This window comes from Lagopus muta, chromosome 1 (assembly GCF_023343835.1).
Source record: "Lagopus muta isolate bLagMut1 chromosome 1, bLagMut1 primary, whole genome shotgun sequence".
Taxonomy (NCBI): Eukaryota; Metazoa; Chordata; class Aves; order Galliformes; family Phasianidae; genus Lagopus; species Lagopus muta.
Window position 1 is genome coordinate 24,180,466 of NC_064433.1, and position 23,798 is coordinate 24,204,263.

Sequence of the window (23,798 nt, forward strand, 5' to 3'; positions counted from 1 at the left end):
TTTTGTGAGCATGGAACTTGAAGGAAAATCTCAATTAGTCACTGTTGAGAGATGCCTTTTAACTAACTTCCAGTACATGTGCAATAAGGAAACAAACTCTCTTTTATTACCAAACCCTGGTCCAACTTGAAGAACCCATATAAGAGACAAAATAAACAATACTCTCTTGCATTCAGGTGCACTATGTAACTACCTACACAAATTGTAGAGAAGAATGTAAAGTGAGTTCCTTTAGGCAGAAATCCTCTAGTATTCCTTCTTCCGAAAGAACAAAAACACAACCATAAACCAACAAAACATTAACTCTTCTTGTCGTAATAAAACCCTTAAAAGTGCACAGTGGGGAAGAAACTAGGAATTAATATTTTAAAACCATCCTTACATTTGCTATTCTCAGTCCTACTTGATAATTTGTAATTCAACGCTAATGAGACTAGCAAGTATAACAGTAACAAGGTAATGCATTTGGCTTGATTCCAGACCATTCTGCCTTCTCTTCAGGCCGTCCCAATTTATTCAGCTTCAGTGCAGAAGAAAGTATCCTTACAAATATCAAACTTGGCCTCAAGTAATGAGTCCTGCTAGAGGTGAAGCATATCGTTCTGCACACATCTGCACCCACACAGATCAAAGCTGGCTTGATTGAGCCTGCTTGGAGAACAAAGGAACTGCAGCCTACTGAGACACTGAGCCATCCTACCAAAACAAAACACCAAGGTATCATACCAGTGCCAAAACACTGAGCTCGCTCACCAACACAGAAACATCAAGCTAGCTCACCGGCGTGGAGACACTGAGCTGGCCCACCAGCACCAAACAAACCCATCACTAAAAACCTTCTGCTCTAGCCAAGGCCTAGGCTGGAAAGCCTACTGGGACAAGGAGAGTTTTGAACTGCTGCAAGTTGTCCCTTGGAGGTTTGGCATTAACTACAACTTTTTAAGTCTGGGGTTAAGGACTACTCTCTTCAGAATGCCTGAAACAGAAGTTGCTAATTCTTCTGTCTTCAGAAGCTTTCAAAGAAGATTTCCAGCAAACCACAATCCAAACACAGACTGAGATGGCCATAAACACGTAAGACCAGATTACTTTATCACTTGACTATACCCTGCTCTGAGATAAAATGCTGTAACCTCATCTTATTTTTAAACAGAGTGGCTATTGTTTTCTTGCTTGACTGGCACTGAAGGAAAATGTTTCACTACATAGCCTAAAGAAAGATCCTATTCAGCAGTTAAATATTTATTGTTTTCATCAACATGCTGCTGAGGAAACACCTGATCTTATGGCACAGCAATAAGTGTGGAAAGGCCTAAAATGTTGGGTCCTTTTGTATACTGCAAGGTGAAAAAGTGCTCGTTTCTTACATTACCCTCTAGTAACAACAAACAAATACAAGGGCATTCTGACTTCATTATAGACTACACATCACATAAAGATTGACCCTGCAGTAATTTCCAGTGTGAAAACTTAGGGCATTCACACAAAGAAAAGCACAACCTCAGTCAAGCAAGCTGATTTAGCTCCTGTTATGTAAACTCCCAGAACCAGCACCATCAGCGTATGTCCGAAGGAGCTGGCAATAGGCTGACTTGTAATACTACGAAATTTCAGTGCCAGGATGAGTTCTTGTTTACTTAAAACAAGAAACTCCTGACTCTTATTTAGTATTATTTTTATACAATTAGGTCTTAAGAGTTCTAATGACTGACCTCTTCCAGTTGGCAGGCTTGGATGACACTCTTGTATCGGTATTCATCATAGGATACACCAAAAATGATGTTTTCTTTGATTGTTCCAGGCATGATCCAAGAGACTTGAGGAGAGAATGATATCCTTCCACTGTGTTTAATTTTACCCTGAGAAGGCTCCAGTTCTCCCATTATCAACATCAGAAGAGAAGTCTGAAAAATTATGAATGGTTCATATATCAGAAATGCATACAACCACAACAAATGCTGAACAAAATAAGAATCACCTTAAAATAATAAGGTGGTACTTTTGTTCTATAAAATGTGTCCCTACATTCACTGTTCCAGTACAAGACGCAATTACTGAAGATTGTCATGATGTGTATGGTTCTGAAAGGCCCCTGAACAGAGAGAAAGTTACTGAACAAGAAAAACTGTATGATAGCCTATAAACAAGGCACGTGGCTGCAAAAGCATTCATTAGTTAATCTTGTGGCACTTTTACAAGGTAAAAATGTGAGTACCTGTGGGAGGCATATGGGTGTCAGGTATTAGTATTTATGGTGAATGTTATTTGATTTTTAACATCACTGTCTATTTTGCTTGTTCTTTGTGCAACACAGTTCATGTTTGCAATCTTGCTAATGTTTATAGCCCTTTTTCTGTGTTGCCTTGAAAAATGTGCTATCTCTGTGGATGCAATTGCTCACCAACTGCTCAGTGTGATCTGAAGTCTTCTCTGTAACTGTTAACTCATTTACGTGAATACATGACCTATGCATATTTGCTATTTCCCTTCATAAAAGAATTGATTGCAATTTCAGCACTAACATGTTATAATTTCAAAGTTAATCAGTAGCTTGTCGTAACCTTGTCACACATCACTAGCTACTTGATCAAAGAACAGAGTTGAGAAATACAAGGAAAAATATGTTACAGAGGCATTCCAGTGGTGTTCTTATCACAGATAAACAGTCAACAAAGCTGGGACATAACAGCCCAAGATCTAAAAATCTATCTAAGACACAATTTTATGTTCTCAGCAAAGATATCTTTTGAGAAGTTATACAAGGGGAGTATCACGAGACATCTTCCCATCATACCAGAACTTGAATTTTCCAAAAAGCTGAGTAAGAAGTTTCTGAACTTGCAAAGGATAATCTCTTAGGATGTTTTGGATGTTGAGCTACAATATCTTATGTCGTATTCTTTAAAGTTAAAAAAAAAAAAGACCAGAAACATCTACTAATGAAGCTGTTTTAAAGAGCTGATATCAGGCCTCATAGTACAGAGAGAAGAAATAAGTACACACTCTGTTCCATTGGCCTGAAAATTCCTGGAATTTGCAACACCATCAACAGGAAAGAAACCCTACACTGAGAGGGTGGAAGGAAAGGAGAAACTTCTTTTGTTGGAGGGCTAAGTGTAAATCTTATTTTACATTTTCCTTTCAGATAATATTTAATCTTTTTATCTTTATTGCCTGGAAAAATGCAAATTTCTTGTACGTATATAATTGCTTGCAGCACAGTGTGATCTGAATTTTCCTAAGTTGAATAAGTGGAATATATAGACAACCTTCTTACTAAGTGACATCTTTGTATTATAAGTATGAGCTTCAGCAACAGCCATCTTAGATTAATGAGGACTTCAGCAATATAATAAAATAATTCTGTTAATTCAGAGCTATCACAGTAAAATGCATACCAGTATATCAGTTTGAGGACCACCTCATGTCTTTTGCAATGGTATCATTGATGAAAAATAATATTGAAGCCTTGATGCTTTTGAAATTGATGGGTCCTCGCCACTGACTTCAACAAACCAAAGACTTTACAAAGAATCACAGAATGGCTGAGACTGGACAAGACCTCTGGAAGCCATTTGGACCAACACCTGACTGCTCAAGTAGAAACATCTAGAGCAGGCTGCTCAGTACAGTGTCTAGATGGCTTTTGAAAATCTCCAGAGAGGGAGCCTCCTCATCAAAAAGAGTCCTGATAGGTGAAAGTAGAACAAGTCAGAATACTTCCACCAATAATTTGTTAAATGGGAAAAATTGCCAAATCTGTAATTAATGTGTTTGGTTTTTTTTTCATGCCTTCTCAGAAGGCTCCCTGAAGATCAAATACTTTATTTAATTCCTTACAGCTTGAAGTGAATAAGAGTATTACAATTCAGTGTATTTTATAAGGAACATGGTTTAGTGAAAACTATTGGCAATAGGTTGTTGGTTGGACTGGATGACCTTGTAGGTCTTTTCCAACCTTGGATTAGATTCTATGATTCTATGATAGTACCAAGGTCAATTGAATGCGTTATCTGCAAACAAAATGCATTTATAACATTATCCAGATCTAAGATGATGATTTATCTAAACCACAACTTTTCTCAGTACTCCACCAGTTTGAACAGCACCTCCCCAAACCTGTGCTCCAGGCTTTCACCTGGAACTGAGAGTGTGAGCTCAAGCTAAGGTACTGAATGATCTGGAGCCTATACGATGAGGTATGTCATGTATCTAGAGTATGCATCAAAGTTATTTTGCTAATTTGTGTCATGTTTGTCAGACTACTGACCACTTTCTTTTCAAATTTTTCCTTAAAGTTTTGGCAAAGCAGGAAAAAGCCCTGCTTTCAAACATACTGAGCGATCTGGGTATCTATGTAACGTTCTCTAGTTCACTGTTTTAAAGGCAAGGAGATGCTCATCGTGATCACCAGCATAAGGTTACAGTCTGCATTACTCCTTCAAACCTCCTTTCAGTTCCTATAGAAAAACAGACTTGTAATTTAAGTTGGTATTTCTCTACTAAGCCTACATCCTTGTATGTACAAAAACTTTCCAGCAGTCTCCACTTCACATTAGCCACAGAGTAAAATTTAAAATAAGAATGGGTCATTTTACTGAGATATATTTTATTCATACACTCTTCCTGCAGCTGCTACTTTTACAGAAAGCACAGATTAGCACGAATACATCAACAATACCAGTAACAACACAGACAACACGAAAATATTCCTTAAAATTAATAGGACTTCTGTAGAAACAACAGAAAGAGAAATACCTTGCCTGATCCAGTAGATCCAGAAACAGCTAATAACTCTCCTTTCTCGATCTTAAAATTTATATCCTGAAGAACAGGTGAAGCATGAAGGGGAAAATTGCTGAAGAAGAGATTGTTGTCATTGCTAGGAGCTTTGCTGTTGTTGTTTTCCTGTTTTGCTTTCACAAAGAGCTCTCCAATTCCCTGTAACACACATATTGGTATGTTTGTACATACACAAAAAATGAACAGAACATATGCAGACATGTGTAGCACACTACAGACTTATGAAAGCCTATGGACTTACTTTGCTAACATTACTTTTCCTATCCATAACCAATTTATTATATTCTTAAATCTGTTTTACCATCCACATCGTACTTGCACTTAAATATGCTGACACAAGCAAAATATTCCTCTGACTGAACTGCTTTCTGATATTTATACATGCCAGTGATTGATTTTGGTTTTGGGATGGTTTAAATTTGAAATAAGTTACAGGCCTTCTCATTTGCTAAAAAGCTTATTCCAATGTTTCTCCACCGTGGATAATTTGATATTATGTATTAATTACTTGCCACATATTCCTCACCTGCAGACAGCTGAAGCCAGTAAAAAGGAAGGTCTGCTCTTATTAAAGAATAGTGAGTCAAATGTTGGTAAATATCTGTCTATCTATCTATCTATCGATCTATCTATAGTCAGTATTTGAATTTAATTGAATTGTAAAAGTACAAACCTCATCCCAAAAAGCTGTTACATTGTCCACCTCAACCCCAGTTGTTGTTAGATTATACTCCAGGGCCTTATATTCTTCTTTTAGCAAGAAATCCTAGAAACACAATGAAAGCAGATTACAGGAAATGGTAAGGGATGACGGTCAGTCCCACAAAGCAATACAGATTTGCCAATGCTGAGCACCAGTTAACATTTCTGATGGTGTTACTGCATTCTCGTGCCCTTGTGCGAAGCACAAATGCAGACTGTACAATGTCTTTCAGATTCAGAAAGAAATGTTTCTTGAAGCTACCAATTCTTTCATTGTTAGTGGAAATATAAGCATGCGTGTATTTGCTTCTGGTTTAGTAAGAATATCAAAACATAGCATTTTGTTCACTTTCAGGACTTGTTTGGCACAGCATTAGCTGCCAGCCTTAATCCTTTTCAAATAAAGCTTTGTTTCTGGAGTGGAATGTTGAAGGTTACTCTGTTAAACAATGAAGCTAAACAGCTAGACACTGCTGACACACTATTCCAAAACTGCAAGCTTAAATGAAGTTAAATGATGTGGGCACAAAAGGCAGATGATAACACTGGCTAGTGCAGCACTGACGTACGGTCATTTCAAATGACAGAAATCAGCAACCCTATTCGTGTTATCTTCTGAGATAAGGATAAATTAGTATCATGATAAGGAAAAAATGAGTAAGTCTATATTATGTAAGATCTTTAACTTTTCTGTCCCTTTATTCTATTAAGGTTATGCAGTCTTTGAGTACCATCTCCTCTAAATCACCTTTCAAAATTATATGGGACCAACTATGTTTGCCTAGGTAATACAGTGGACAAACAAAATGGATATGGTAAGGGAGAATATTGGTCAAACTCTCCAAACTGATGAATAAATTAAATCACAGAAATGTATGCATAGCTTATTCATTTTATGCATGTATGCATATTTCCTGTGACAAACAAAGGGCATCAGTGCTTGGGGATACTGTGAAGCCTTTATATGGAGTCTGAGGAAACCTATCATAAAGAGATTATTATTTATGAATTCCAGAAGAGCCATATAGCTAGTATCCCCAAAGACAAGCGTCTAACAAAGCAGTGTGACAACTGGGCTTTCCAGTTCTGTGAAAAAGCATTGGATGCACTCTTCCAGGAAATATGAGAGACAGGATGCCACCACTAATGCCTAGGGAGCCTGGCAACACAAGCTCTGTGTTAATTGGGATCCAACAAGGCAACCTTCTGAATGTCAAATAGACAGGCTTAAGGCTAGATTCTTGACATTTCAAAAATCCAATAGATGATTTTATTCTTTATTACAGTTCAGATTTCTGATAAAGATCTTTAAAGGTATTTCTATATTGGATATATTGGGTATATTGGGTATTTCTGCCATGCTGAAAAATAAGAAAATTATAATTTAATGAAAAACATCTACAGTCTTTTTTTTAAAATTCCTAAGATTTGGATTCAGAATAGAATTCTTTCTCTGAGGATTGATAACAAAACAGCAGACAAAAGAGAGGTCACAAAGGTTTACCCTGAGCTGACTCTGCATAAGCCACTCACGCTGGTACATGAGCAATTGATCTTGGTAGGTAAGGTAGGCAGTAATTAGCAGACCAGTACCTTAATTATGTTTACTACTCATAATGAATGAGATGCACATTTGCATAAGCTGTACAATCTCCTGCTGTTCTTGCCACTAATAGCTAGAAAAACAGCAGGTTTGTGATTTCAACTACTGGAAGCTGTGCTATGTAAAACACATACTAATTTTGTACTTCTTTTTCTGAAGGGAAAACATCTCTTAAGTACCAGAATGTAGTTTTATTAAGTTCCCTATTCTGCAATGAAAAAGAGGCTTAGATGCCTCTGTTTCAAAACAAGCAAATGGCGGATAGCATAAGACTCCTGTAGTTATGCTGCCTGGGGAACCATATAACAATATCAGGATTTATGATGACATTTCATGGTGTATAATCAAAGCATTATTAGTATATTCGGAAAGTCTGCACAAATGCCATGTGCTTTTGTTGATCAACTGACAAGATAACGTGCTATAAAGAATTAGCTTACGTACTTGGGAAGGTTGAAGTGTGGGCAACCTACCTGTATTTTGTTTATTGCTCCAATAGAATCATACCAGGTCTGCACAGACCCAGGAAACTGCCTGGTCACTGTCATTCGAAGCACAATGCAAAACGAAATAGTGGTAAATATCTTTCGGAGAATGATTCCTTTTGTCACAGCATATGGAACCACAGCTAAAAACACCACAAAAAATCCTGAAAAGAAGAAGGCTGAGCTGTTGAAATATCTCACGTAAGCAGCTTTTCGGGTTAGCTTCAGTTCAGTTCTGTTAAAAAAAAAAATTTTAAACAAATGATTAGTATCTGATTTCATAGTTTACATCTTACAAATTTTTGGATAGAACTGCTGGTAAAACAGTTTACCTAGAGGCTCATTCGTTTCTGTTATTTTTAAGGAATGCAATTAAAAAATCAAGATTCAGACCCAATTTACATTTAAAAAATAATTGCAGCAATATTTGGGCACCGATCCTCAGAGTTGTTAGACAAAGTGACAGTGATCTATGTCATGATTTAGTTACCTCATAAGCCACAAGCCATTACAGTTCCTGATACAACTCTCCAGAAACATCTAATGCTCCCAGAAATGTCATTCCCTTCTCATCTGATCATCTGGATACACGATCCCCTGGGAAATCAGACACTCCTAAATGTCAGATTTCCTAGATACAACCATAACAACTCCAAGAACAATCAGTTATAGCGTCGTCCCCTTTTGCAGACCATCCTACTAACAGCCTCACCCAAGAAATGAGGTGTCAGGTGGCCTCACCTGGAAGAGGTGAAAGGCAGGGAGTTCTTGATCTTTCCTGCTGAATCTCAGTTTATGGAGCATGGGTGCAAAGAATGCAAGGAATGCAACTAATGATTACTCCTAGCTTCATAACATTTATGCATCTTACAGAGAGCTGTTAAATAAGAAGTGCTAAAGCTTTCTTTCAACCTCATTCACTTCACATTCCCAGACACAAAGAGTCTCAGCTTTTCCATAGGCACTTCTGCAGCAATGAAAGATAAAGGGTTTTCAAGTCCAGAGATGGAGCTAGTCCCCAATCAAGGTGCCCATTCTGGGTGAATGCTCTAACCATTAGGATGTTTAGCAGTTCACAGTTGCATTGGTGATGGTAACTGCTGGTATTGCAAGTCTGAACATCATAGTCTTTACTTATCTTCTGGTACTGAGACACTGTCTGCACGCAAAGGAAGTCCAAGATTTTGGGGTTGTGTGGGACCTACTTTCAGCTCTACACTGCATGTGTGTGAGATTTCCACGTACATCAGTGTCCTATCATGGAAGTCCCTGAGAGAAAGACTGAGCTCAGTTAGTTTAGAATCAGGATGCCTAGCACCTCTTGCTATGTCTGCAATTCACAAGACAGGCCTAGAGAGAGTAGTCGGGCATGCATGTAACCATCACAGCTGTAATCATGGTCTGGAAAAGGGCCTTTCAAGGATCTCCTGAACTTGGATGAAACTGCAAGACACCGTGAATAGGGATAACAAATACTTTGGAGTTCAATGCCTGGTCAGTCTGATGAAAATCTCTGATAGAAACCAAAACCACCCCCAGTGCTGAAGCTTACAAACGTCACTTGAACAAGGGAGAACCAATGCACCAAACCTTCTCAGTATACTCTCAAGTACCAGCCAGCTAACAAAATACAGACACTTCAAGCCTTGAATTTCATTTTCTGGACTATTATGCTGTTGTTCAGGTGTAACAGTTTGGCACCGTGTTTTTTTACCTATTCAAATACATTATATAGCCCATAGAAATGCAGTGCATTTATTCAGACACCTTTTATGAACAGTTGCCATTACAGGCTTCAGAGGCACATAGGAGACAGCCCATATTGTTGTCTTTGAAGTGTCACAGCTACATGGAGGTCTTTGCCTCCAGCAGCGTTACACCTGCAGGACGGCCAGCCCAGGCAGCTCAGATCTAGAAGATACAACCTCACAGTTATATCTAGTTCGTTAAGTTAGAGTTCGTTAAAATAGGTTGCACCAGAAACTTCCAGCATGCAGAAACAGTTTGTTAACAGTTATGATGCATGGTTGCTAAAATCCAGGCATGGGTTAACTCACAATATCTCATTTCCTACCATCTTAACAAACCAACTGGTTGTAAAGCCCTGCAGAGCTGTCTCAGCAAGCAAAATTCAATTGAAATTCTGACATTCCCAGGCTGGCCTGCTCTGGTGATATCTTTACCAAGTGACCTTTTGGATCAGTCAGAAGACATAGCATTTTGGTGCAAAAGCAGAAGAAGAAAGATAGATTGCTCCTATAACATTTTTAGAATTCTTTCATGTCTCTTAAAAATTCACACATAATACAGTAAAAATTGAATTCCAGCATTACAAAATTTTCTATAATGTACTGCAGTAAATACAAACTGTAAAATGGTAATTGTTTTTTTGAGGTTTCTTGACCATTTTGAGGAACGTATATATGAACCTTATTTTTCAGGATTTACTTAAAAATGCGGTCTGAAAATTGCTAAAAGTAATGCCCAGTACTAGTGGTACCAGTTTAATCCTAGCCTGATTTCATCCTAGAACTGGATTCAATCCAGGTTTTCTCACATATTTTACAGTAAATTATTATAATGTTGAGAACTTTCTTATTCTGAAGGCAAAGAGCACTTAATTTTTCCGATGTTGTCTTTCAGAAGACAGCTGAAGAGGGTGTTTGTTTAATAATACTGTTTCACCTCTTTTATTTACATGATAATACGATACTTATATTTCTTTTATTTTCTTTTATTTTACCAATCACACACCTGGCACAGAATTCTAATGTTCCCTAAAGGACTACAAACACTCTGCTTCATGCAACATCACCTATCAATCAATCTGTCACTTCTCCTCCCTTCCCCCAGGACACCATCAGCACTGAAGTCCTCTCGCTCTCAGCCAGCTGGGTTAGCTCTTTTACCTCCTTTATGCTTCAGCTCTGCCGGTGCCAGTTCAATCCTGATGTTAATTGAGAACATAAGCACTACACAAGACTTTCCACAGATAATAAATGTTAATGTAGTTGTACCAAAGGAATACATGAAGCTGCAATACTGTACTCCTTAAGCAGGTTGTGCGGCACATCTAAAACCAGCTCTGTTGCACTTCTCAGAAAATTACTGCAGAGGTGTCATACTGTTTCCTCCAGCACAGAATGGGAAAATCTATAAAGCCTTAAGTAAGCATTACAAAAGGGCTTTTTACTGTAAGATGAGGATAAGGTTGGCCAGAAACAAACACAGATGCCACAATTGTTTTACCTGTACAAGCTAACCACTGAAATACCATCACAGCAAATAAGGAAGCAAATTAAAAAAAATAAAAATAAAAAAATCATCTCTATTGTGAATTTGACAAATTGGGAAAAAGCAAGCTGTAGTGTGGGAATGCATGCTCATTTTATGGAGGATTAATAGTTGTGTGCTTTACTTCTTAACTAATATGACTACAGACAATGTGCACAGTCACTTAACATTTTTCTCTCAACACGTAAGAAATGTGACTAAAATAAAACCACTTACTCACGGAGGCTTTCAATCATCTTTTCCATTGCATCTTCCCAGCAATAGGCTTTAACTGACTGTATATTTTCAATTATTTCTGAGGTGATTACAAGCCTCTCATTGATCTTTCCTGCCCTCTTATCCCTACAAAGTAAAAAGCCAGTAGGTTAATTTTCATCTCTTTCAACCTCTATAGTCAGTTTATATCTCATTATATCTTATGATTCACTTTTCCTATATACTTATGTTTAACATCAACTCACTACCAACAGTACAATAAAGTATTATCACTATTTACTGCATGTTAGACATCACCTTTCTTTTAAGATTAGATAGCTGCTGCTAAAGAAGTAAAGACTTCTCCCTACTTTTCTGACACATCCAATGTTCTTTGGATGCTAGTTTTCTAACAGTGTCATAACTAGAGATCCCAAGTGCTATAAACCTCTTAAAAAAATGTTTTAAGGAAAAAAAAAAACATATTAAAATCCTTTAAAGCAGTCTCATCACCTGTATTTCATCATCATTTGTCCCAGCCAGGCTTGGAAAAAGGCCATAACTATTAGAAAAGCAAGTCCAGCAAATGCAGAAGCTTGTAACATATCCCAGAGCAGTCCCATCAGCAGTGCCACTTGTAAAGGTGCAATCCACACAAAGTGAGCCAGAGCAAGACCCTGCAGAAAACCACAGCAGAAAATAATAATAATGAAAATTACAGATTGCTCTGAAAGCTACATGAAAATGAGTAAGTCATTGAAGTGGCACTGAAAAATGTAATGAGGGATGGTACAAATATTTCCAGTAGTAAAACAAGTTCATAAAGGAGGACTTGTGATTATGACCACATAGCATTCTGGGTCTTAATAATGATGGCAGCGCAGCAATACATATTCATTCCACAACTAATCTTTGATTTTTGTAAGGCAAAGTTCAGTACACAATTATCTCTTTGCTATGTATGCACGAGGGGAAAAAAACAGCTTTGTAAAAGTAAACAGAATTTGCCGTTGACACTGGAATTTTCAATCAATGCAAGATGAGAAAAGTACACAGCAGATTTTTCTTAGTGATTTAATCTGATAAGAGAAGGCCAATATTGCTATTGTGAATAGATGACTTGTATGAATGCAACAAATTCAAAGGAGACTGCTGCCCACTTCATCCATGTTGCTTCAGATTTTGTATTGAAGGCTCTTGTCAGGCTGAGATACAGAGCCTTCACAGAGCTCTGTGTTACGGCTACACTCGTGCACTACTTGGGCCTTGTCCTAGCTCACCAGCAATAACTCACATTCCTCTGCATAGTAAAATAGTGCTTAAAGTAGATATACCAAACACACGTGTTGGAACTGTAGAGTCCCTCTGATGTCGAGCTTCCTGTTTCTGCCAATGGATGAAAACCTCATACTATCTACAGAGCAACTGACAAACAATCTGAACAACAGCTCATGGAGTTTCAAATCTCCAAGCCATTACCAGGGATCTACCTCTGTGTCTTTAATAAAAGCTTTTACTTCTGAAGTATTGGAGGTATTGATTGAGCAATAGCACAGGCTGCCCAAAGAGGCTGTAGGTTTTCCCTCCTTGGAAATATTCAAAAGAAGCCTGGACACAATAACTGGCAGCCTGCTCTGGTGGCTCTGCTAAAGGGGGGAGGTTCATCCAGATGGCTCCCAGAGGTCCCTTCCAATCTCAACTATTCTGTGACTGTGTATTGTCTAAAAAGGATGTCTTGGAAATGATTCCTAACAAAGTCTTACCTCAAAACTTAATTAGATTTTTAAGGAGAGTAGGTAATAATAATAACAGGATGCTGAATATCACTGTTTGTTTAACAGCAAGAAAACCATACCGGTTCACATTATTAGAAAGATAGAAAGTGTTCAGGAAAAAAAGACTGAAGAATTGGATGAGCAAGTTCTGGCTGCTACAATACCAACTGTGTAACCCAGAGTTTTTCTGGTAGATTCTCACTGAACTGTAAAACAAGAATGTTTTTATGGAATGTCGAGTTTTTGGGTTTCCTTTACTAATCAGATAGGAGAAAAATGAAGATGTATATACATTTATGTGACCAAATGCCAAAACACAATCTTAAGACAGACTTCATTTTATGTTGACAACAAGCAGTCAGCACAGCGCTGTTTATCCTCGTTTCTTCTTTAATGTTTTTCACAAGCAGCTTGAAATACTGCACTTGTATTTGATGGATCACTAAGTGCATAAAACAATAACATACCTCATCAAATTTGTTCAGATTGTTGGAAAGAAGGCTGACCAATTGTCCAGTACTTATTTTATCTAGAACTTTACTTGACAGTTTTAAGGTCTGTAAAAGAAAACAAAACCATAGGAAAATGGCCATGTAGCTAATCCTATAATACTGAATAAATACAAATAAAAATAACAGGCAGTTGTACAGTAGTATAAATAACAACTCACTTACCAGCTTCATGATATTAAAAGAGTCTCATTAAATTTGTTATTTATGTCACTTGAATTCAACTTAGCAATTAAACTGCTTTACAAATATTGATTTATTGACTTAGCCTTTGCTTTCTGTTGCATATTTTATTTATACAGATATATATGCAAATACAAGCTTTAATTAAGTACACACACTGTGTTGTTGCACATCCTCAAAAATCTCCTACTGTGCCTATCTAGACAAATGTTTTTGAAAGATGCTTTCACAATGAGCTTTATTCGAGAACAAATAACAGATTTGCTTATATTGGCTGGTTTTGGTATTGGTAAAATCAAACATGTTTTGAAATCTTTGGAGTTGTGAACATGGAATGTATCAATGTATCTGTTGATTCTTCATGAAATAGAGATCTCACATAGTAACATTCAAACTCATTCAAACCCTTTACATAGTAACATTCAAACTCATTCAAACCTTTTATGTTCTATTTATTGTCTAAATCTTCATTCATAATTCTCTTCTGAAAGTATTCCTTAGCCACCAGCACTCAATGTTTCTTTTGCAATACATGAGCAATCCAGAAGCAGAGTGGTACAATTAAGACATCTCATCACATATCCAGTCCATCTGAACTCACACAAGGACTGGCTTGAATCAAAGCATCTGTAAACTTGTATTTAATTATTCAGACATAGGAAATGGACAGCTATCAGAAGGCAATGTTAATCACATTCATCTTCTGTGTAAAAAAACTATCAACTTTTAAACAAATTGGCCTAAAAACTACGTAGGGTATGGACTGAAGTTTGGTTTTAAGTGTAAATGAAAGAGTTACCTTCTTATAAATCAGGCTAAACAAAGCTATTCTTATTTGCATCCCTATGTGATGAAGTCCAAATATAGAAGGGTGTAGGAGCAGTGTTCTCACAAGGAAGAGAAGGCACAAGCCAATGCCCAGGTAGTAGGCTATGGATCTTTCAGAAGAGTTGTCTGGATCATAGGAAGCTATTATTCTTCCCAGCAGAAGGGGCTGCACGGATTTGGTGACCTCCTGAAGACAAAAAAAAAAAAGAATTTTGTTTAGCAGATTTTTCTTTTTTTCAAATCGATGCACTGTAATTTCAAAGCCTACCAACTGACATTCACACATCACAGAGGTCAGTTTTTGAGCAAACCACAGAAACATCCAGCAACTGCTCAAGAACTCACTGCTCACTGCTCCCTGTGATACTCCTGCGACTCCACCACAATCTACTTTTTAAATTTTGCTGGTTGTTTTCTACAAAAATGACAACTGAGATATGAGCTTCTAGATTTACTTTTCAAAAGTATTCACCACATAATACAACTGAATTCAGCTCTGCAAGCTGGATCTCTGTTTTAGCTACTAAGGAACAGTTTTCACTGGGTTTTACTGGACCTATAGGACACAGGAAGACTCATAGCTCCTGTTATAAACATTAATATAACAACAAAGTGAAAATACAGCTAAAATAAATAGTAAATAGGGACAACAACAAAAGTATCAATTGGGATCATCCTGCTCAACAGTTCTAGACTCTTATAAGCAGGGCTGTAACAGAAGCAGGATGACAGGCATAAATGGTGGGAGAGGTAAGTTTGATAAAAGTCCCAGGGAGAAACCAGGAACTCTTGTCCTGCCAGCCCCAACACTTCCCATCCCAGGACCTGCAAAAATCAACCATGTGCTGTGGTTTACAGTTTACTTCCTCTGAACGAACTTCCAAAGGGTATGAAATACACTTGCGCTCCTTTGTTTCATTTCTACCATCAAGGTAAAGAATTTGTCCATATTCTCCTCATTCTACTTTTTCTTGTCTACGTTCACTCTCGACGGAAAGCAATAATTCAAAAATAAGAAGAAACCATCAAATTATCTTTGGTATGGATGTGCTAAGTTCTGTTAGAAGTTATTTTGCCTTTGAGCTCGAAAACACAGGTCACCATACAGAGGCAGAGTGAACTAGTGGAACTGAGCTATAATTAATATTTTACAGAGATAAATAGATTGGGAAAATCCTCTTTGATTTTCCCTTCTTGGTCACACTAGAACAAACCCAAACGTTGATACAATATGTACTGTAAACTCTTCTGAATATCACTGTCAGTGGAATTGATATCACTCACTTTTTCCGCAAAAGAGAAGAAATTAAACATCTGAAATAGAATACTCGTGCTGTGCTCTCAACATAAATGCTGTAAACTTGGAGGCTGCTTTGACAAACACTTCAGTGTTATTAGTAGGCAAAGGAGAGGAGTGTTTATTAAAACACACATGACCCAAGGCAGCTGTGCTTAGACCATATGCATCCAGAAGTGGCAAACCAAAACTCCACAAAAGTCACTAAATACAAAACAGTCACCTTTCAAGGACAATACAGTGTTTTCAAACTCTCAGAGATTCCAAGATAAGCTTTAATATATATAAGCTTAAAATAACAAGATTTATTTTTGTATTTACTCTTTTTCTAGTGAAAATGCCTTGCTCTGCTACTGTGTTTGTTGTGACTATAAAGACTGCATGTCTAGCTTGCTGCAAAGGAAAGGTGATTTACCGACTGTCTAAGGGCAGAATAATGGCTGGCAATACACCAGATTGTTTGCTATCTGCTATAGAAAAAAAAAAATCCACCAGTTTACAGTGGATTTTTACCAGTTTATTTTCTATCAATATTATCTAGTCATCATACAAGTGAAAGTAGAACTAGATGTTATTCATTTTTCCTATTGCAACCTCAAAATTACCTCTACATATGAATGTGGGTCTATAAATCGAATGACCTTCCTGAAAAAGGAACTGGAATTGTGCATCCAGCAGAAAATCCAGTTTTCAAGAGTTTTTTCTTCTGCTCTTGCTGTTCCCTCTGCATTCTATAGGCCACTGTGAAACTCATAAGCATTCCACTCACATCAATGCTCATTAAAAGATCAAAGTTCTGAACAGAAATGGAGTATGACAGGGGATGCTATCTAGATGGATCCCTGATTTGACCTGGTATGGTTGCCCTTACACAATGAGCAGTTTTGCATTACATATATTTCCCATATGCTCAATCACTCTGAATTTGAAGACAATAATGCACATCTCTGCTTTGGCCCATGCCCAAGAAGTGCCTTGGAACTTTCATATCCCTTCTTGCCCTACGCACTCACACACATGATCTATATGTAAGAACTCCAGGAAATCCTCATCAGAATCTTTTGGGACATGACACTAAAACCATTTCTAAGTTAATGACTGCAAGACAAAAATGTAAGTAGATGTAAATGATCCTCATAGCAAAGTGCATAATTTCACAATTTGTTAGCCACATCTTGTTAAAAAAAAAAACAATTTTTGTTTCATTGCCAGTCCATCTTTCCTTTACATTACAAAACGTCTGCTGATGAGGTGAAACGTGGAAGCTGTTTAAGCCAGCAGGGGAGTAGAAACATTAAATGAACTAACTCAGTGTGCCCAACATAACCCTGCGTTAGGGAGAAGCATAGTACTCTAGGGGGCCAGAGTGCAACTGTCCACCCTTCAATGACATCATCACCTAGGGTGCATGAAGGGCAAGAGAGAGAGAAAAAAAATGTTAGACCTAATGAGAACAAAGATGTGATGTTGGCTTCAACCATGACTGCACAGACAGCAGGGATGTAAATGGAGTTTAAAACACTCCAAGAAAGGTGCTGCAAAAGTGTCTTGGGGATCTTACAAGAGAAGAGTTGAAAGGAAAGCGAAGTTCAAAAGAGCACACAACATGATTGCACTGATGCCAATACAGCACAACATCCTGTCCCCATTAAAACCAATGGCAAAGCTCCCATTAATTTCCGTGCGCAGGGTCTGAAAACAACATCAGTAGCTTTAGCAGAGAGTTTTTCCTCTTCAGGCTTTCAATAAAATGAAATAAAATGAGTTTTGTCAGCTCATAATTAAATGAAGAATTTAAAATAAAATTTAGCCTTGCCATGTTCACTGTGAAAGATTTTGATTCTTGTGTGCTGAGCTTTATGTCTGCAATTTCTTAAGGAAGAAAAAAGCAACAAATAAAACAAGACTCAAGTATTCTGCAGACCTGTTACTGTTCTGTATACAACTTGTCCAAAATTGTACTGGCCAAAGAAATCCACATGGAGAAATCAGCTCTGCACAGTCACACAGCCCCTCACATTTCATATTCCAGGAAAGGTCGTTGTCCTTAAACCTTCAGACACTGCTTAACTTTTAACAAGAATGCATTACATGCATTATTGTGGTAGTTTCAGGTGACAGATTCTGCTCTGTATGGTAAACTACATTTGTGGAACTGCTGTTGTGTTACAACCCTGACAGGAATCAGGAGTCACTGGCTTGGTGTCTGTTACACACAAGAGGAAATAGAATAAAAAATTAACAGCTATGATAAGACACAGCAGGAGCAAATAAGACAGAACTGTATAGGAACCCACAAAGAAAGTGTCTTGCCCCAGAGCTGTGAACAAACAAGGTAAAAGAGCACAGATATAAATGTTATGACTCAGTTCCGCATACACCAAGAGGCCTTGTACTGCTCTGTTATGCCTGGACAAAGACAGAAAGACAATTTGACTCATCAAATTCAACTAGAGCCACATTGGCTCCCAGCAGCCCTGTACAACAGTTGAACTGCCAGAAGGAGGACCAGGATTTGACAGAAAAGGCCTCCAGAATGAGCACGGTGGCAACCTTGTCTCTCTTTCCTTGCTGTGAGGTCCCTGTACATGGAGAAGGTACGCATGTCTCACCATGTCTCACCAAACCAAATCTTCAGCAGCAGCAGCTTCACACTGAGGTGAGCATCAGTTAGGAGATATGTAAGGGTCTCCATCAATGACAAGAGCTAGCAAGTTGGAGAGACTTAAACTAGGGAAAAGTTGGGTTGGAGATAACTCTTCCATATCTCACCTCAACTAAGCAACCATCTTGATTACCTTACTTTTAATCAGAAACTGTGTACTTATAAGTGTGAGTGTAATTATTCAGAAGAAAGAAGCAAAAAAGATAAAATGCAGAGAGCATTTTCATGCTAGGTTTTATTTTTAAAATCAAACCTTTGTGATGAGAAATTACAGAATTGTTCTGTGAGAGCTACCCCTAAGAGGCAATCAACGTGCTTACAGCAAATTAAGGCCTTTTTTATACCTGTGAAGTACCAAGATATAGCAAAGTAAATCCTATTTTTTAATAGACTAGAAAGGAAGGGAAAGTTGCATTTTAATGGAAAAAGAATCCATTTTCTTCAGAGTATTTATTCCTTTTTTTTTTAGACAATGTTACTTTTTAACTTTGTGATTCTATTACTGATACTCAGTAGTGTATAAACCAGTGTTGCAGAAAGGTATTTTAAATACTATATTTCCTTTAGGTAGATATGTTATTATAAGAAAAAGAAGCAGTCATTTTTTCCCTTAATTTTTAGGAAAAAATCCGATCTGAAGTACAATTTTAGGCAGTTATTGATTATCCAAACCAAATTAATGGTGATCTACACAGAAATCATTACCAATCCAACCTGATATTCTTAGGATTGACAGGATTTTCAACATAGGATCCTAAACAAACTTACTTTATAATTTATTTGTCTTTCATATAGCCATGTAAACAGGAGGAACTCCAAGGAAGTTTACTGCAAAAGAGCTGCTCTATCATAAGACTAACAGCACTCATAGTAGTAATCTAACACTTAATCTGAAAAATAGCCTTCAATGAGAAGCACTGCATGATAAATTACTATTTTTCACCTATAAAAGGTTTTCTTTTAATGCTAAAAGTTTTCATGCAGTAAAGTTTTAATTTTCAGATTATTCTTATTTATTTTTCAAGTTTTTCTTTATATAAATTCATTAAAACTTGAAGTATCACTGTGATCTCACTTACCTTAGCATACATCTGGAATGGCTGCTATAGAGCAGTTTCTGATCTTTTTTTATCAGCTCATGAAAAGATCTAGCTGGCCTGCAATTTCCCTTCTACAGACAAATCATTAGCAGTTTAAGAGGAAGCATGACATTTTCCATACTACACTTCATTCTAATGGGAACAAAGACTTACAAAGACTTGCATTTCTGTAACTTAATTATTCTCTTCAAGTAGTTCACTGGAATACCTCATAAAAATGTAGAAGAGAGCTGTTTCATAGGAAGCAATATGAACTTCAGATAAATTTATACATTACTTCCCACAAATTACCCTTCCCCTCTTCTTTTGTCCAGTTCACATTTCTCCTAGAAAATACAGCTAAATTATATCACACTCAACACTAATGAGATAGAATTAATTCCTTTCTGTATCAACCTATCCAAAATAAAACTCTGGCCTAGAGGTCTATCTAAAATTGAGAATACTGACTACATGAGTACATCATGAGTACTACATGAGTACAGTTGGAACTATCCAGGCTATTACATCTACAGTTTCTGATATGACAGTATTTTGAACACAGAAGCAGATATATCACTATTAAATCACAGAAAATTGAAAATTACACACATATTTAATGCACATATTGGTTAACAGTAGTTTTCAAATTTACAGACTGGATATGCAGCATATCTAGTAAGACACCACTACCAATGATTTCTTTTCACAGATCATAACTCCAGTGGCAGAGTTTTCAAGCAGATGGAATTTCATAAGTCAGGATAATCACAACATGGCAAAACTGATAAACACAAACAGTTTAGATTTTAACATCAAGCTCCTCTTCATATACTTTGAAGCATCAAACTCCACGCATATTTTACATGTTTATTTATGCAGAATTGTTGCCACTAATAATGACAACTTTATTAATCCCTTTGGTAATACTGACCAAAATCGTGTTAGATTTCACTGTCCTTTTTTGTGAGTGTACATGAAATTTTCTCCTGAAAATTCACTGGGAAATGTCTTAAAAATTTTTACATGAGAAAATAATTACTTTAATTTATCAGTTCCCTATCTTTACTTGAGAAAACATATGCTTACACTTAGCAATAGGTATGCTTTAAAGATATCAACACATGGTCAGAAAATAAATTACTTAAGAAGGTCCCTGCTTATCTCTCCAGATTTATTATCTTTCTAAGCAATCGACAAAGAAAAACTTGTAGTTATTCACAAGATTCTGTATTAATTTAGCAATCTTTATGACCTACATCCTTTTACAGAACACTAAAAGTTCACAAGAAATAAGAATAAATCTTACCCCTAAATATAATAATACTCCATAGAACATAAATTTCCAGAAGAAGCATCGTCGAAGAGCATTAATAAGTTTGGGTTTTTTCTTTGAAGTTGCCAGCTCTCTGTCCCACTCTCTGAAAAGGAACCGAAAAACAAGGCCATTAAGTAGTGTGAGCAAATACACGGGTCTATGGCTCTGACATACTTCAATTTGCTCAAGAATATCCAAGGAGATTTAGCCTAGGTGACTAAAGAAACAAAGCTTTTCAAAGACCCCAAAGACCCGATCTTCATTGACTTGATAGATCAATAAAAGTTCAAATGTAGTTCAGCCACATATTTGGCAGTTCTAAATACACAGCCATACATCACTCTGCAGGGAATTAATTCATGAAAAGGTCACACTGTATGTTTTAAAGAAACCTGGTGTACTTAAGACCAACACACAAATAATAGGCAAATAAATGCTTTGGAGCTCTTCCAATCTGCAAAAAGAAAATACCAGCAAAGCGTAAAAAATGTGAGTTTTCTACTGCAGAGCATTAATTTTTTATTTAATAATTGATCATCAATCAGAAGAAGTGCTATATATTAAAAGCATATGTTTAATCAAAACTCAGCCCACAGATTTAAGCACTCCTGAGAACTTAATCAGCTAACACTTTCCTTCATTTTTCAAGAGAATATTTAATAACCAGAATATTCCATTTATAAGTATGAAAACAAATTAAGTATACCTATGCTATCAATACTTTCCACCAGTTTTGAATATGTACGTCACCCTGCACTTCAGTTTAGCAGCATTGTTGTAATCATGCAGATGGGAGCTGCCCCAAATACCAGCAAAAACCTGCACCACACATTGCGGGAGAGAGACTGGATTGAAGCCCTTGTGTTTATATGGAATAGTTCCAGATGCAGCACAATTTCGGAGTTACACCCCACTGAAAAAGAATACCAAAATGTGATCCTTGAAACAAAGGTATCCCAGAAACTTTTCATACCTTTCTAGTTTCTCAGAAAGATTGTCAGCAGAGTCTGCAGAAGGAATTTGATAAATATCTGACAGTTCCAGTCGTTGTCTGTAGCCCTTTCTCAAAATTGGTTTTGTCCATCTAAAGAAAAAAATAAAATAATGATGACTAGTTTCTGGGATTAATGGTAGAACTGCGCTGTTCTGTGTGATTATTTTGTCCAACGCACCCAAATTATACATATTTGTACACATGTATGTACACACAATATGATATAATACAATGCAGCTTTACATCGTATTTATTAAACTATAGTGACAAACCCAAAATTAAAAGAATAATTGCATAATTGTTGCATTTAATTAGTTTGGGGGTATGATTATGCCCCAGTCTTCCCATTTAGTCAGACAACAAGCAGGGCACTGAGACCTTTGTTCTGTATTTGCAAATATCTACCATGTCCATACTAATGTTCATTTAACAAAGTTATTAAGATTATGAGACACAAGTCTATAATCCTCGTAATCCAGTATAATGCAAAGGTATTTCCCAAGTGAAAAGCTATATTACATTCACTGCAAAGGGAGTATGTCTCAAGAAACTGGAAAATTATCCTTCCTTTCTGTAATCATATTGTGGTTTCACATAAATCATTTGGGCTCAATTCTGTCTTTGACATCACTTTATCTGACAAGTACCACGCAATTCACAGTATGCTGTAGCAAAGCAAGCTGTGAGAATCTACTTTGTAGTCATTGGTAAAGGATCCATAAGCTTCACTGCTGCTGGAAATAGGGGCCAATATTTGCAGGGACATAAGAAGATGGATCAGAAAAAGCACTTCTGAATTCAAAATAACACTGTTATATGAAAGTCTTTGGTGGCTACTGCATGTGATAAATCAAGTACAAGTCAGCAGAAAGGACCAGCTGCTATGGACTTTGTGCACACCAGGTGCAGGAATGGCTAATCTCCTCAAGCACAGCACTCTCATTGACTGTCTTCATCAGAAACTCTGTATATGCAGATATTTCAGTAATCACAAAACAGATGAGTTATGACACTCTAAACCAGTACTGCAGCTAATGCAATACTTCCAAAGCAATCTTTTTAATTCTCAACACAGTAGTAAAGGAATATCCTTGCTGACCTCCTCAATAATACTTTGAGACTGCAATAAGTGATTCCCAACTTGTCTTGACAAAAAAGAAATGCTTTACATTTCCCAACCTTGCAGATTTTGGGAAAACATTTTCCATTGCCCTGCTTTTCTCCACACATTTATTTTGTTTATACTTTTGATTATCATCTACCTTTGGCATTTTTCCATTGCTTGAAGTAACAAAATGTGACTGCAATTAGTAAGCAGAGTGGCTGTACTATCATTTGAGGGTGGTGGCATATTTAGCAAGCCTATTGTACTCCTAAGGACGTCTCTTGTTCTTCTTGATGTTTTACTGGCTCTGCTTATCAGTGCAATCTAAATCATACGCCCCGAAGTCACCCTCTTCTCCAAAGTCAACAAGTCTGAATCAAACCTAGTGCAGTCCTTGTCCTCGTAAGTCTACTCATCAGAGCAGCTGTATCTACAGCAAACAAATTCCTCTAAGCAGCTGAAGGAGTGGTACTGTCTCCCTCCAGGGATATTCCGCTCTGCAGTCAGGTTTCTACCACAGTCTTTGGCAAGGTTTGCACATCAGTGTTCACCTCCCACCTGACCTGGTCCTACTGAGACGTCCCACTTGAACCGACCTGTGAGCCAAGCCATGTGCTTCAGGTCTGAGTGGTGGTACTGGAAGGATCTAGCTGTTGTGTGGTATTTGTCTGGTTGTGTCAAGAACCACATCAGACTGTATATATTTAATGAAAAAGAACATACACGAATATCTTCTACAAACACATTTTTTGCAGATTCAAATAGCATCCAGTTTACCATTATGCTCTGGATTTCTAGCAAAGTTTTGAAAGGTAAAATGGTTGCACATTTATTTTAACCAGCGATGTCATCTGTAGTTATCCATGTTTCATTGTATTAGCTAAAACAGCCGAATCAGAGTTTGTCAATATGCCTCTTCTATTTTTAGGCTTAATAGAAATTATTTGCCAGCATTAATTCCAA

The 23,798-nt window shown here is 37.1% G+C and overlaps 1 protein-coding gene across 2 annotated transcripts in view; it reads right to left on the minus strand.

Annotated features, from left to right (window-relative positions):
• CFTR (CF transmembrane conductance regulator) overlaps window positions 1–23,798 on the minus strand; it is a 100,916-nt gene that overhangs the window by 48,690 nt on the left and 28,428 nt on the right. For both annotated transcript variants that reach the window (XM_048946695.1, XM_048946688.1), the window contains 10 exons: window positions 21,710–21,820; window positions 20,728–20,839; window positions 14,349–14,564; window positions 13,325–13,414; window positions 11,596–11,759; window positions 11,104–11,229; window positions 7,582–7,828; window positions 5,477–5,569; window positions 4,759–4,941; window positions 1,713–1,904 (listed from right to left, as the gene is read on the minus strand). In XM_048946695.1, coding sequence (XP_048802652.1) covers window positions 1,713–1,904; window positions 4,759–4,941; window positions 5,477–5,569; window positions 7,582–7,828; window positions 11,104–11,229; window positions 11,596–11,759; window positions 13,325–13,414; window positions 14,349–14,564; window positions 20,728–20,757 — 1,341 coding nt within the window. In that variant the 5' untranslated portion in view covers window positions 20,758–20,839; window positions 21,710–21,820. The remainder of the gene's footprint in view (window positions 1–1,712; window positions 1,905–4,758; window positions 4,942–5,476; window positions 5,570–7,581; window positions 7,829–11,103; window positions 11,230–11,595; window positions 11,760–13,324; window positions 13,415–14,348; window positions 14,565–20,727; window positions 20,840–21,709; window positions 21,821–23,798) is intronic.